The sequence below is a fragment of the Saccopteryx bilineata genome, chromosome 9 (assembly GCF_036850765.1).
Source record: "Saccopteryx bilineata isolate mSacBil1 chromosome 9, mSacBil1_pri_phased_curated, whole genome shotgun sequence".
In the NCBI taxonomy this organism is placed as follows: Eukaryota; Metazoa; Chordata; class Mammalia; order Chiroptera; family Emballonuridae; genus Saccopteryx; species Saccopteryx bilineata.
The window spans coordinates 60,933,936-60,948,483 of record NC_089498.1 but is presented as its reverse complement, the minus strand read 5'-3'; the positions used below and the strand labels follow the sequence as shown (position 1 = coordinate 60,948,483).

Genomic DNA, 14,548 nt, shown 5'->3' with positions numbered 1-14,548 from the left:
ACAGGTCAAGCAAAAGGAATTTTTTTATAACAAATGCAGCTGTTATCTTGGTAGTCACTTCAACTTTTTTGATTCTATTCTTTACCTATGGCTGCTATCAAATCACTTTTGCTTGTAATTCTTGCTTTAAAGTTGTTCTTTAAAAAGAAAATTTGACCAATCATGGATTGTGGAGGATACCATCCTCCATAATTTTGGTTTTGGCACTTGGATTTCCTCCTCAGTAGTGAGTGTTATTGTAGAGAGCCTTTTAATTCTCCTTTCTGTACTAACCCAAATGCCACCGGTAAAGAACACCACCACCAAACAATCACATTGGGATCTCCTATCAAATCTGTGCGTTGGTCATACCAGCAGTGGGTCAGAACAAACTGTGTTCCTTATCTACAGAAAGGCGTGCTCATTTAGAGCTTGATTGCCTAAATAGGTACTGACTCAGGAGAAAAACATTTTCTTTAATAATTCCTTTGTTTATTTTTTTCCCAGTGGACTTGTTAAATGTCTCCTATTCCACCCGTCTCCATTTCTTTTTTGCTTTTCCTCCTTTTTTATATTGGATTTTGGGCAGGCTGGGGAAAGAATGATGGCGAGTTATTTTATATTCTAGTCCTCACAGTAGCAGACATTGAGCGATTACTGCCAAGTGAGGGATAAAATATCAAACACTAATAAGTGAATAAAATTATACCAAATTTACTCTATTTCTAAACATAGCAACTAGAACCATATTGAACATGAACGTATAGTCACAGATTTTTTTATTTCCCCTAGTTCTCTAATCTTCAATTTATAGACATGCCAAACACTAAGAAAAGGTTTTCCTCCTTCAAAAGTTTTCTGATGTTTTTGTTTACATTTTCTTTTGAGAGTTTATGGAATTATAGGCAAGCCTTGAAATAGAATTTATTTATTAAGTGTAAGGCTGGTGGCCTTGGCCATACAGGTTCACATTGGATTGTGGCAGGTGATAAAGGAACTGCGAGCTGGAAAATGAAGGGCCATTTCATTTATTAGAGTCTCGCATCGGCGGAGGAGCAAGCAGGCAGGGAAAACCACTTCTCTCTCTCTAGGGCTGATGAGCAAACAGATGGGGGGGATCCCTTCTCTGGCAAACAGTAGCAAAAAATGGCCTCTCCCAGCGGTGGCAGGCTATTTGCAATCTGCAGTCAGCCGCCCTGAGGGCCAGCACCTGCAGCCTCATATAGACTGTACACACGTGGTGCAGCCCCGTGCTCATGCACCAATCAGGCGAAGTACAAGCGAGCAAGCCTAACACACTTGTTTGCCCATTATTTAATTTTTGAAATACAATTTTATTTCTGAATTTGAGTATATTTAGCTATGCTGACATTTTTAGGCATTTCAGATAAAAAGGAAAGAAATATTTTTTATTAATTTTAGAGCAGGAGGAAAGGAGAGAGATAAAAACGTCAGTTTGTTGTTCTGCCTACTTATGCACTCACCGGTTGGTTCCTGAATGTGCCCGGACTGGGGATCGAACCTGCAACCCTGACCCATCAGGATGATGGTCTGTCCAACTGAGCTATTGGCCAGGGCAAAAGGAAAATGAATCGATAAAACTGATGAGCTATCACATGGAAATAGCCTTTTCGGGGCACCTGCTGCAAATGGTTTCTGGGGTGTGCTTATTTAATTCTGGCTCTTCGCTTCTTGCAGGGAATAAGCTGGAAAGGGTAATTAATTTTATGGTTTAAATAAAAAAAAAACTGTTTTGGAGTTCAGGGAAGAAAAAGCCAGGGCTGAGATTAAGATCAAAGTGGATACTTTGCTTTTCTATAATGCGTGGCTCATACTCTGATAATTAACTTTACTAGTGGTTGTCTGTAGGAGTACACTTTATCAGATCTTTTAAAAACAATTTCCTCTGAGGCAGTAATTAGATACAACATCTTGTCTTTTGTCATCTTTTATGTGTTAATTCTTAAAATGATCTGTGACCAATTGGAAAAGGGTGAACTGGGGTTTTATATTTTGAGGACCTGGAATCCTGTCCTTCCCATGGGTGATTTTTCTCTGGATGTTTAGAAGCTGTGAGAGACAAAATAACAGCCCCCACTGAGAACTAAAAAGTGTTAAAAACTTAGCTAAAGGAAGTCTTTTGTAAAATGTTAGGCTCTGTTAACCCCCTTGTTAAGTTAGATTGCTTTAACCAGCTTGACAGTTCCTCTTGTTATTCATGGGTCCTGAGTGGCATTTTTTTTATCAGTGAGCTTTCCCTAGAAGTGATGGCTATTGGAAAGTGATGAATAGTTTTTGGAAGTATTTTTAGAAGCAGATATAGATCTCTTCAATGTCTCCCTGCCCTCATCTTTTTAACTTTTGTTGCTTTTCCTGGTGTTAAAGAACAAAAGTTCAAGACAATTGAAGATCTTATTGGTGTACCAAATGATTCATGCATTGGGTGGCACCCATCCAGTAAAGAGAAAGGTGCTATGAGGAGTTGTACAAAATGGAAGGGTTTTATAGGCAGAAAGAGTTTGGGATGAGGAAGTTAAAAGATTGAATTATTTCAAGCAAGGTCACCGTCTTCAAGTGGGTTTTATCAGGCAGATTATTTCACTAGCCCAGGCCAGGAAAATCCAGACTGATAGTTTTAATATCTATAGACCAATGTCACCTCATTAAATTTAACTTACACATTAAAAAAAAAAAGAACCATTCCTGGGAGAGGCTGAGACTACAGTTAGGTTAAGAATTAAGTCTTGGTGGGGCTTACTACAGAGAACTTCATTTTGGGTTTTTCATTTTTTTTTTTTTATAGGGACAGAGAGAGAGTCAGAGAGAGGGATAGATAGGGACAGACAGACAGGAATGGAGAGAGATGAGAGGCATCAATTATCAGGTTTTTGTTGTGACACCTTAGTTGTTGTTCATTGATTGCTTTCTCATACATGCCTTGACCGGGGGCCTTCAGCAGACCGAGTAACCCCTTGCTCAAGCCAGTGAGCTTGGGTCCAAGCTGGTGAGCTTTTTGCTCAAGCTGGCAACCTCGGGGTCTTAAACCTGGGTCCTTCCGCATCTTAGTCCGATGCTCTATCCAGTGCACCACCGCCTGGTCAGGCTGGGTTTTTCATTTTTAACACTGGGACGAATTGTAAAGGAAACTAGATGTACTCTGTGAAATATTGACCCTGTTAATCATCAGTTCTTTTTCTTAATTGAGATCTACTTCAGGCCCTGGCCGGTTGGCTCAGTGGTAGAGTGTTGGCCTGGTGTGCAGGAGTCCCGGGTTTGATTCCCGGCCGGGGCACACAGGAGAAGCGCCCATCTGCTTCTCCACTCCTCCCCCTCTCCTTCCTCTCTGTCTCTCTCTTCCCCTCCCACAGCTGAGGCTCCACTGGAGCAAAAGATGGCCGGGGCGCTGAGGATGGCTCTGTGGCTTCTGCCTCAGGCGCTAGAATGGCTCTGGATGCAACAGAGTAACGCCCCAGAGGGGCAGAGCATCGCCCCTTGGTGGGCATGCCAGGTGGATCCCAGTCGGGCGCATGCGGGAGTCTGACTGCCTCCTGGTTTGCAACTTCAAAAAAAAAATACAAAAAAAAAAGAAGAAGAAAAAGAGATCTACTTCATATACCATAAAACTTACCCTTATTTTAAAGTGTATACAGTGGGTTTTAGTATATTCGCAAGGTTGTATTAACTCAGAACTGTGTAATTTCAGAAATTATCATCACCCTTGTAAAGCCAGTAGCCACGGCCACCATCACAGCCGCCTGGCCAGTGCAGGTTTGCATTAGATTCGGACAGATGGTAATGAAACAACGGAGCCAAGAATTGGTGGGCCATTACCTTTAATCCTAGCTTGCACCCAGCGGGCAAGTAAAAACACACACTGGGCTCCCAAACCCACTCATTCAGTGTTCACAAAGCTACTGACTTATCCGAGTTTCCTAGAATCTAAGGTTTGTAGCTCACCAGCCTTATTCACCTCTGTTCTCCATCTCCATTCTGCACAAACTCTGCACAAATTGGCTTCTCCTTCAGCACTCCGCCATCTTGGCTGCTTCTCCTGGCCTCTTCCACGTGGCCTTTCTCTGCTCTCCTACAGCATGGGCTCCTCCTAGAACCATGGTGGCAAACCTTTTTATTAAAAACCGCCCACTTTTGCAGTGCTGGTCAACCTGGTCCCTCCCATCCACTAGTGGGTGTTCCAGCTTTCATGGTGGGTGGTAGCAGAGCAACCAAATGGTGCGCATTGACCCACCATGAAAGCTGGAACGCCCACTAGTGGGTGGGAGGGACCAGGTTGACCAGCACTGCAAAAGTGGGCGGTTTTTATAAAAAGGTTCACCATCATGGTCCTAGAACGTAATTACTCTTCCCTCAGAACTACGTGATCTCTCTTCCTTTTTAAAACCTTTTGGTGCTGAAGCCCTCCCCCAACACATATTAACCTAATCATGCTCATCCCAAGCAATCACCTGGGCGACGGGCTTCCACGTGGGCAGTGCCATCTTTAACAAAATGAGCATAATATATTTTATATGCCCAGCAACCCCAAAAAGAAACCCTGTTTCTTTAGTCTTTCCCTGTTTCCCTCTTACCCCACCCTGGCTGCTACTAATCTACTTTCTGTTGAATGTTCTGTTTTATATTACTTTGAAATCTGTTCTCCCTGTAACTAATGGTTAGATGAAATGGGAAGTGGGTGGAAGCTACATGAACAGACACTGAGGGACTAGCCTCTTATTTTCAACTTCCCACTTCTAGGCCCCAGTGCAAAGGGAAGGTGGTGAGCTGAGCCTGTGAGTCTGGTTCTTTGGTACTGCTTATGAGGAAACCTATCGGTCTGGTGGTAACTTGCAAAAAAGTTGGGTCTTACTTGATAATGAAATTAATCGATGGCAAACACCGTTTTGAATTTTAAGTGTGGAATCACCAACAAAAGAGTTTATAGCTCCTCTCTACCTTTGTATCCTGTAACTTTAGAATAATCAAAGTTCAAATCGTATAGGACTTTTGTCAGTCAAAACCAGAAAAACGGGAAGCTAGAACAGATTGGGGGATTGGATATATGTGTCACATATGCTTTGAATAATCCTTTTGATTTCTGCCCATTGCACTCGCATGAAATCTTGAAGTTTGTGAGTTTGAAGATGAATGGGGATTAATTTAAAGGGGGAGGGGAAGCACCGGTCGTCAGTAGTTTTTCTTGACAATAGTGGAAAGAATAGACTTTGAGAAGTGCTGACAAAATATGTAGTATGTAAGGGAGCCACGGAGGACCTACGGGATTGCTCAGTGGATGCTTTTGGCTGGTAATAAAAATTTATTAGCTGTGATGTGTTGTTCCTCATTGCTCAACTCTCCTGGACTATCTCAAACAGTTTCTAAAAGACATGACTTGCTAAAGCCTCTCCCAAAGTTTCTACTTTTTATGTAGCTGTGTTTTTCCGCCTACATGTGGCTCTGTTTGGTAGAATTGTTTGGCAGGCAGTTCCAGAGACTGGCGTACTTCCTCTGGGCCACTGTGCTGGAAAGCAGGAAGGATGGACCCCAGAAACCTTGTCTGTTATTATGGTGTGGGTGTTGGGGAAACAAGTGAATGTGTGCAGAAATCTATAAACTACCGGAGTTGGGAATGGTTGTTGGACTTTTTTACAATAAAAGGTAGTAATTGCTTAATGCAGATGCCCTTTTGTGTCCTGTCCTCTGGCTCCTGTTAATAAGTGACAGGTGCTGGACCAGGCTTGGAAGTGATGTAGCTCTCCATCCCTTGACTTGGCCGATGGAACAGGAATGTGTTATTGGGGATTAATGCATCAGAATGTTGTGGTTTAAAAAGTGCTTTGAATGCAGTTGAGTCCACCCAAAACAAGTACTTTCCTTGTGAAAACATTAATTTACTTCAGGGATGGTTGGTTTTTCTGTTTATTCTGCTCAAACATAGGGAGAGGGAGGAGATCTACAGAAGAATATTTTCTACTCCATTGAATTATGTCTGAGCCCATTTTAATGTGTTCAAAATTTGGTAATGCCCAAACATCCTTGCCCTCACCTCCAAAAAATTCCCAGTAGGGAAATAAAGTAAAATTCAAAGCTCCTTTTCTACACCCTTATTTTCCAGTCCCTGGATTCCCACTATTTTGTGATAACTACTTTTCAGCCATTTGGTTTATTTCCTTCCAGTAACTACTTAACGAACGTGCAAATGAATCCATGTGTATTTGTAGTGCTTTTTAAATGACATACCCAAAAACCCTTTCAGTAACACCTAAAGAGGTGACATAATTTTACTTTTTAAGGTGAATTGAAAATGTTTGCTCCAATAAAAACAACAAAAATGTTGACTAGATCGCTTGATTACGTAGCCCTCACTTAACATTGTGGATAGGTTCTTGGAACTGCTGCCAGCCAGGATAATTAATATAAACAAGAGTTAAGTTCCTATGGATCTGATCAGCATTATAATGAAATGATCTTAAAACGGCATTATATGAGGACCTGCTGTATAAACTGTTGAGATGTAGAGACTTGCAGACAGTTATGAAGAGAGGAACATACCCCAGAATTGGACTTACCTGCAACATGAGAAGGAGTTTTCTGTATTTTGGTGATTGACTTAAGATTGTTTCTAAAAACTGCAAAAATGATTTTTGTTCATTTCTTTGCAATATCACTTTAAGAAGAGAGAGCATGCATTGTACAGGGAGGCCCTTTGGGTAATAGTAGGATGGCTGCTGAGTTCCTCTGTTTGGTGCATGTTGGTGCAGTTAAAAATAGAGCTCTCATTAAAATGGGTGTTTTTTCTGGAAATAAGAATTGTATTTCAATTAGTAAACTTCCTGTTTCCTTAACGCGTGTTTTTTCGGGTTTTTTTGTTGTTGTTGTAACCTTTTCATTTTTTCTTAAACAGCAAGCCAGGGCTGAGCAGGAAGAAGAATTCATCAGTAACACGTTATTCAAGAAAATTCAGGCTTTGCAGAAGGAGAAAGAAACCCTTGCTGTAAATTATGAGAAGGAGGAAGAGTTCCTCACTAATGAGCTCTCCAGAAAACTGATGCAGGTAAATTATCTTTCTCTCCCCCATCTTCCCTGCCTGTTTTCCTCTCTAGGAAAAAATGACTTTGATAGAGCACTTTGCTCAAAACATTTGCTGATGAGGTTATAACTGTCACATTCTTTGGAGATTAAAAATTTCAAGTAAAGATGGCAGCAGTGTGATACTCAAGCTGATTCCTTAGTCCATCTGCTTGGGTAAGGTAAGATATTTTATACCAGCATTTTAAGAAATTGCTGAGGAGCCTGAGTGAGTAAATGCTCTATACAGTATTTTGGAAATGTGATAGTTTTCTCTCCTTTCATGGTAAATCTGTAATGAAAGCATAAATTTGGCAGTCAAATGTGGGTCTTTTGCACTAAAATCTGAGGGGATATAAAGCAAGATGTCCATTTGAGGGAAATAGAAGGTATTTGCATTCTGTGGTTAAAATTACAATTAGTTGTGTTCAAATGGGTAAGATGCTACTGAACAAGTAGCAGACATTAAAATTTAATATTAATCACTAATTGTATATAAAAGACAGCACACAAACATATAGGAAGGTTTGATTTTTCTTTTTCATTCAAAGGCCTCAACCCCAAAGCTTACTTGTAAATCACAAAAGTAAAATTTGTTTAGGACAACATTTTGTGGATTATTTAGTATGAAATTAAGAATAAGTAGAATATTGAGTTTTTATTATTTAACACAGCTTGTCCAGAATAGTGAGCAGAGGTAAAATTATCCGAGGAGACCAGTATCATTTTGTCAGAAGGTTGTGAAAGGTGGAAACACGCCCTTGCATTTTCTATTCGCCGGCATCACTGACAGTTTTGTTCATTAATCTGGTTGACGTAAGTATTTTAGTGAGGTTATATTAAAAGTATATCGGTGGCTTTAAAAAAAAAAGCTTTCTAAATTATTTTCGTACAACCCAACATAGATTATCCTATAAGAGAAGACTGGAAGCTTTGGTATAGAAACTTGAATGTTAGGACCATATAGTGGTCTGGGCAACTTTTACTCCATCTTTATTTAATCCTCATTTTTTCTACTTGATTACTGAATAAAGATACCATTACAGCCTTGCAAAAACTTGATTTGTATGGCAGCCGTTGAAATGTGAAGAATAGACGTCCCCAGTTCATGGCTAGCAGAGATTTATGGCAGAGTTTCTGCATGGACGCTTTTTTGTTCTTGTGCATTCTGATTTTGAGAAAAAAAAAATGAGGGAGAATGCTACTTTGGCCTTTAATCACACCTCACCTTGGCAGCATTAGACAACTTATTCTCCACGTTGCTTCTAGAACTAAAGTGGTGCAGTTATGGTTCGTTGTTCTGAGTTTAGTGTGTAATCAGGTGCCCTCATTTTTAACATTGTAAGAAACATGTTTTTGCTTTCAACTCTTGTGGTTGTTAGTATTTGGAGTCTTTGACCAGAGTACATTCTAAAGCCTTCAAAAGCTAGGCAGATCACACTCCTTGTGTCTATAAAAGCTCGACTTGATTGTGAATGCTTTCGTAATACAGTATCTAGTTTATAGTCGACCTCTGGTTCACGTATCATGACCCACCCACCTTCCAAGGACAAGATACTAAAGAAGAGTGAAAACATGAGAGCCTTGTGCAAGAGAAAGGGAAGTTATAGTAACACATTTGGCATAAGAAAATTTGAACTTAAAATCGAAGCTCTGAGCATCCTATAAATAAAGCTATAACCTGGAGAAATATCATGATTTTTTTTTTATAATTTATATACCTAAAAATATAGTTTTACTTGGTCAGGAGAAAAAAAAAATTTTTTTATATTAAAAACAAGTGATTTTTTTTTTTTTGAGGGGCTAAGGATCTTTCTAAAGAGACTAGTATATAAATTGAACAACGTAGTGAATTCTTTCTGCCAGGAGGAGTACATAATGTGTAGCACTAGTCTTGTTTGCTTGCCCTCAGTCAAAACAAATGGTCTATAGTATGGTTTGGGGAGCTCTTTGTAGGTCTGTAGTTTCGTAATGAGCTGATTTGTAGTTTCTGGACAAATGAATGGTCAGCCTGTCTCTGAGGTAATCACTCATTGGTTCTTAGGAGGTTCATGTGTAGTAAAATATACCTAACATAAAATTTGCCATTTCAACTATTTTTGAATATATAATACAGTGGCATTAAATACATTTATGTTGTTGTGCAGCCATCACATTATCCATCCCCAGAACCTTTTCAGAGAAACTATATTAATAACTCATCAGTCCCCACTCCTGGTGCTCAGACTTTTGAAAGGAGACAGATGGCAGAGAGTTTGGGGTTGAGGTCTCTGGCAGGTTCTAGAACTGCATCTATTCTGTGGCTGATAGGTGATCTCTCGCTTTAGACATCAGTTATCACTACTTGTCATTCTGTGGCAAATACTCAAGAAGCTCTCTTCTGACACTGGTCAGTTGGGGCGATCTCGGGTCGCTGCGGGGAAGGAAGAAAGGCTGTTGGTTTATGTTATCCATCCTCCAGGCCCCTCAGTATGTATTTACTGGTTTCAACCGGTCCTTTGTGAAAGGCTTACATTTTCTGCCACCCACTGTGGAAGAACTGATCTCCATCTGGAAGACTTTTAGAGTAATTGGTACCAGTAGACTTTTCCAACTGTGTAATTACTTTGATATGGCTCTCTAGTGCTTCTGGATAGGACTGCTATGAAAAAACCTGCTAAGAGAATCTGTCTGTACTGCAGGTGTCCCTGATGGACAAATGAGTGAATCGACCAGTTCACCATGCAAGTGTTGAGCATTTTTACCCAGCAGCCACTGAGAGGCTGTTTGTAGAACAGTCTTGGATTTGTCATTGTGCTCTGGCTGTTGTCTCTGAGTGATTTTGTGCGTTGCTTATGTGCATTTGCAGGAATTCTTTTGGCCTGAGAACAAAATGAGATTATTGCTCTGAAGGAGGTGTCTTCTTTCCCATTTGAGCTGGTCTCTAACACCTTTAAAAACCGAATCCAGTTTCCTCAAGTGTAAATGAGAGGAAATCTGTTTGTCCTTTTAGAAGGTCAAGTTTGGGAGATATCGTATTTCCCCATGTATAAGACATTCCCGTTATAAGACGCACCTTAATTTTGAGGCCTGAATTTTAGGAAAAAATATATTACATAAAGCTATTGAACTCAAGTTTTATTCATCATAAAATTCATACAACTTCTCATCACTATCAAAACCACCATTAGCTTGTCCTCATCTGTGCCTGATGATGAATCACTGTCTTCATATATTGCCTCGTCCTCAGTTCCATCTATGGCATTTGAAATGCCACAACCACTGTATGAGACACACCCAGTTTCTAGACCCCAAATTTTTCAGAGGGGGGAATAGGTGCGTCTTATACATGGGGAAATAACGGTAGCTTAGAACCTCCAGTCCAAATATGTTAATGCTCACTGAAATAAACACACATGCAACAGAGAACATGCAGCTTTTCTCCCTTGCTTCTGTATATATTCAGTAGATAGACACAAAATTATATCTTCCTTTTGTGAAAACTCTTGTCTGAAAAATCTGTATCCTTCTGAGCCCAGACTGGGATTGCTGACCTGACTGGTGAGAAATTGTCCTATTAAGAGCTTTTTTGGTATATTGAGCACACACCTGCATCAGAACTAAATTCTGCCCTGGCATGCCTTGAAGAGAGGTGATAGTTTCATCATCATTTGTAATTAAAATTTATAGGAAATGCTGTGTGAGCAAACTCTTCATCAGAATTTGATATATAATATACACATTAAGTAAAATTGTCTAACATACAGTACAGTGAGTAGACAACAATGTTGTATTATAGTAATCAAACTTGAGAAGAGATTAAATCTTAATTATTCCCACCAAAAAGAAAAATGATAACTATGTGATGTGATAGATGTGCTAACTATTACTGTGGTAATGATATTACACTAAGTAAATGCATCAATCAATGTGCTTTGCACCTTAAATTTACACAGTGTTATATGCCATACACACACACACATACACGTGTGTGTGTGTGTATGTGTATTAAGTCTAAAAAGCTATTCTACAAATTTTAGCTGTAATTATATTTGGGTTCTGAACTTACAAGTTAGAATTGTGCCCTTTTCCTTCTAATTTTGTGAAACCAATATGAATTATTTTTGTAATTATAAAATACAGTAGTTCTTCCTTTTCTATGGGCAGTACATTCCGGGACCCCAGGGGGTGCCTGAAACTGAAGATAGTACTATATATATGCACTCTTTTTTCCTGTACAGACATACTTTTCACTTAAAGGAAGCACATTATAGCTTCTCTATGGCATATTCAGTTTGTCAGCATCACTGTTCTTGTGTGTTGGGGCCATTATTAAGTAAAATAAGGGTTACTTGAACACAGCACTGTGGTACGGTAATATTCGATTTGATAACTCAGATTGTAATTAAGTGACTAATGGGTGGGTAGCTGGACAGAAGGATGATTCATGTCCCAGACAGGATGGAGTGGGATGGTGCAGGATTTCATTATACTACTCAGAATGATATGCAGTTTAAAACTTATAAATTGTTTATTTCTGGAATTTCCTACTTAATATTTTTGTATCACAGTTGACCGTGGTTAACTGAAACGGTGGAAAGTAAAACTTCAGATAAAGAAGGTCTACTGTATCTTATTTTCTAAAGAGGAAACTTAAAAATTCTGATGCGCTTGTTGTAGTCTTAGCGTTTGAAACCGCCTTCTGTGTCCCTGACTTGGAGAGCTCAGAGTCTTGCTATTATAGTTGCATCTTTTTGTTATGGACGGCAATAAACTGAAGCTCCCTGCAGAGTCGGGCTTATTTGGAGGTGATGGAAGATTCCAGACTACCCAAATTGTTTATAACTAGTATATACAGAATACACTAATGATTAGCTTAACTCTCTTGTCATTCTTGATATGATTCTTCCACTGGCTTAAAACTTTTTTTTTTTTTAAATTCCCAATCCCCCTGGCTAACTGTTAACCATCAATCACCATTGCCAACTGGAAGACCTGTCATTGTCAGAGTAATAACCTTTTCAGCAATTGTAGGTTTTTTCACCTGGTTTTATTGTAAGCCTGATAGGTCAAGTTCACTTCCTGCTCTTTGGGAAACCTTGTTCAATTTTCGTCTACACTCTTCTCAACCATACCATTGCCAAAAGTTAATGAACACTTCCCTGGGAAAGGACTGAGATAAGTGTACTGAGCATGCAGGTATCTTTGATATTTTTTCAGTTTAACTCAGCTTTCAAATTTTAGACCTTCAAACAATAAATAGGTTTGTACTATTGTAATTGGGATTCATGTTTAAAATTGGATGTGGTCGTCAGAAAATAATGCCACTATAGTTATAATAGAAGTTATGATACTCATATCCTTACTGATTATTGAAAGTACTTAAGAATAGAAGTTTTCCGGATGTCTTATTAAGTGGCATGGCTTATTTTTTTTATTATTTTTAGCATGGTCTCTGAGGTTAGAATGCCTTCTGGAATTAAAGTAGTTGGAAGTTTCCTAGCATCTATGGAAAGATGATCTGTAGAGGAAAGGAAGGAAGTTGTGGGCAGAAACCACAGCTGAAGCCAAATGATTTAGAGCCGAGCAGTTCAGAACAATATCATGTCACGCCTGATTCTTTCATCTCTGTTAGCACAGGAGTAAAACCCGGGAGGGAGAATTTAACAAGTCCTCAGAGCTGCCTATTCATCTAAACAAAGGCTTACCAAACTTCATTGGCCTTTTCCTTCTTTTCCTCTCAATTCTGGAGTAGTTTCTCGGCTTCATGGGTTCGATCTTCAGGAGAGATGCTTCCCCAACCCTAGAGAGGCTGTGTAGCAAGCATGTGTCTGCAGGTATGAGAAGTGAGCAGAGAATCCCGGTACCATTCTTTATAAGCTTGTGCACCAGGCCACCCCCACCCCCCTTCAAGTTGTCCAGGTCATTAAGATGGCATTGAAGTGATTTACCTGTACAGTCAGTAAAATCAGTCAGTGAGATACATACAGATGTAACTGTTCATTTCAAAGGCATCTAGGCTAAGACTGAGGTTTCATCCTTTCAGATGAAAAGGGTTCTCCCGATGGTAGGAGAGAAAGAGACCTTGAAATAGTTCTTCATTAAGGTGGCTAGACCGGTGACCCTCTTGGCTTTTAGTTTCTCAGGGCTACTAGTTCTGGTCAGAAAAAAAAAATGCTTATCACCTAATAGTTTACAAAGCAGTTGCAGCAAAGTTAAATGTGTTTTTAACCCTTTGAGTAGTACGAACGTTCACGTAGGTCCTCGTGCCTCCTGACCATCCAGAGTACGACTGTACATGTGTTAGGCGACATTAAAAAAAGCAAATGTATGTTCTTCTTGTTTCCATAAATTGGTTATCAAACAAACATGATTTTAAGTTAATAAAACTGTAACTGGAACTAATTTCATTTTTTGAAAAAAAAACAAACAACAAAACCCTCACTCCTGGGGGTCAGCGAGCATGAAAAAAACTTCCTACTCAAAGGGTTAATTTGTTTTAATTCCAAATTATCTGACCCTCAGCTTGGTCTGTTCCTTGTTTCTTTTCATGGAGCAGGGGCTTACATACTGCATTCACGATACATCTGCCCAGAGCTCCTGGGATGCTCTGAATGCATTGTAAATGCTGCAGTCAACCACCAGAGGCCAAACTATAAGCCAGAATTTTCCTGTTAGTAGCATGTGTGCCAAAAGTCTCAGTCTGACATAAGGTACATTATGATTAGAAAATACAGTAACACTGATGTGTACTCCTTTTGTCTTAGGGAACCATTGACTTTCTTTCAAAGTGTTTGTGTGTATCTGTGTTTTCATTGTGGTGAGATTTGATGTACCAGCACGGATTCCTAAAAATGTAAGGGCTCAGAAGCTTCTTATGTGGACTTCCTGACAAAATGTGAGGAAGTACAGGTAGAGACAAATTAACAGTAAAAGGAAAATGAAAGTAAAAGTAATTAGATGGACCTGACCTGTGGTGGCGCAGTGGATAAAGCGTCGACCTGGAAATGCTGAGGTCACTGGTTTGAAACCCTGGGCTTGCCTGGTCAAGCCACATATGGGAGTTGATGCTTCCTGTTCCTCCCCCCATTCTCTCTGTCTCTTCCTCTCTCTCTCTTTATCCTCTCTAAAAATGAATTAAAAAAATTAAAAAAAAAAATTAGATGAAGTTGGGCCTGAGAGATCGATTCATTAACCAGAGTAGTGGTGAGTGTTTTGTTTCTAGCCGAAATGGTGAATCTTGGTTATTGAAGGATATTTCCATGTCAGTCCATGGAAACACTTTTCAAATGCTTTAAAGACTTTGCTGTTATAAATGTTGCAGTGTTTGACTTTTTTTTTTTTTTTTTTTGTATTTTTCTGAAGCTGGAAATGGGGAGAGACAGACAGACAGACTCCCGCATGCGCCCGACCGGGATCCACCCGGCACGCACACCAGGGGCAACGCTCTGCCCACCAGGGGGCGATGCTCTGCCCCTCCGGGGCGTCGCGCGACCAGAGCCACTCTAGCGCCTGGGGCAGAGGCCAA

At 39.9% G+C, this 14,548-nt stretch overlaps 1 protein-coding gene across 1 annotated transcript in view; it reads left to right on the top strand.

Annotated features, from left to right (window-relative positions):
* The window catches only part of CCDC6 (coiled-coil domain containing 6), a 126,000-nt gene that overhangs the window by 52,572 nt on the left and 58,880 nt on the right, over window positions 1–14,548 (top strand). Inside the window, exon 2 of the mRNA XM_066242271.1 lies at window positions 6,878–7,027. Coding sequence (XP_066098368.1) covers window positions 6,878–7,027 — 150 coding nt within the window. The remainder of the gene's footprint in view (window positions 1–6,877; window positions 7,028–14,548) is intronic.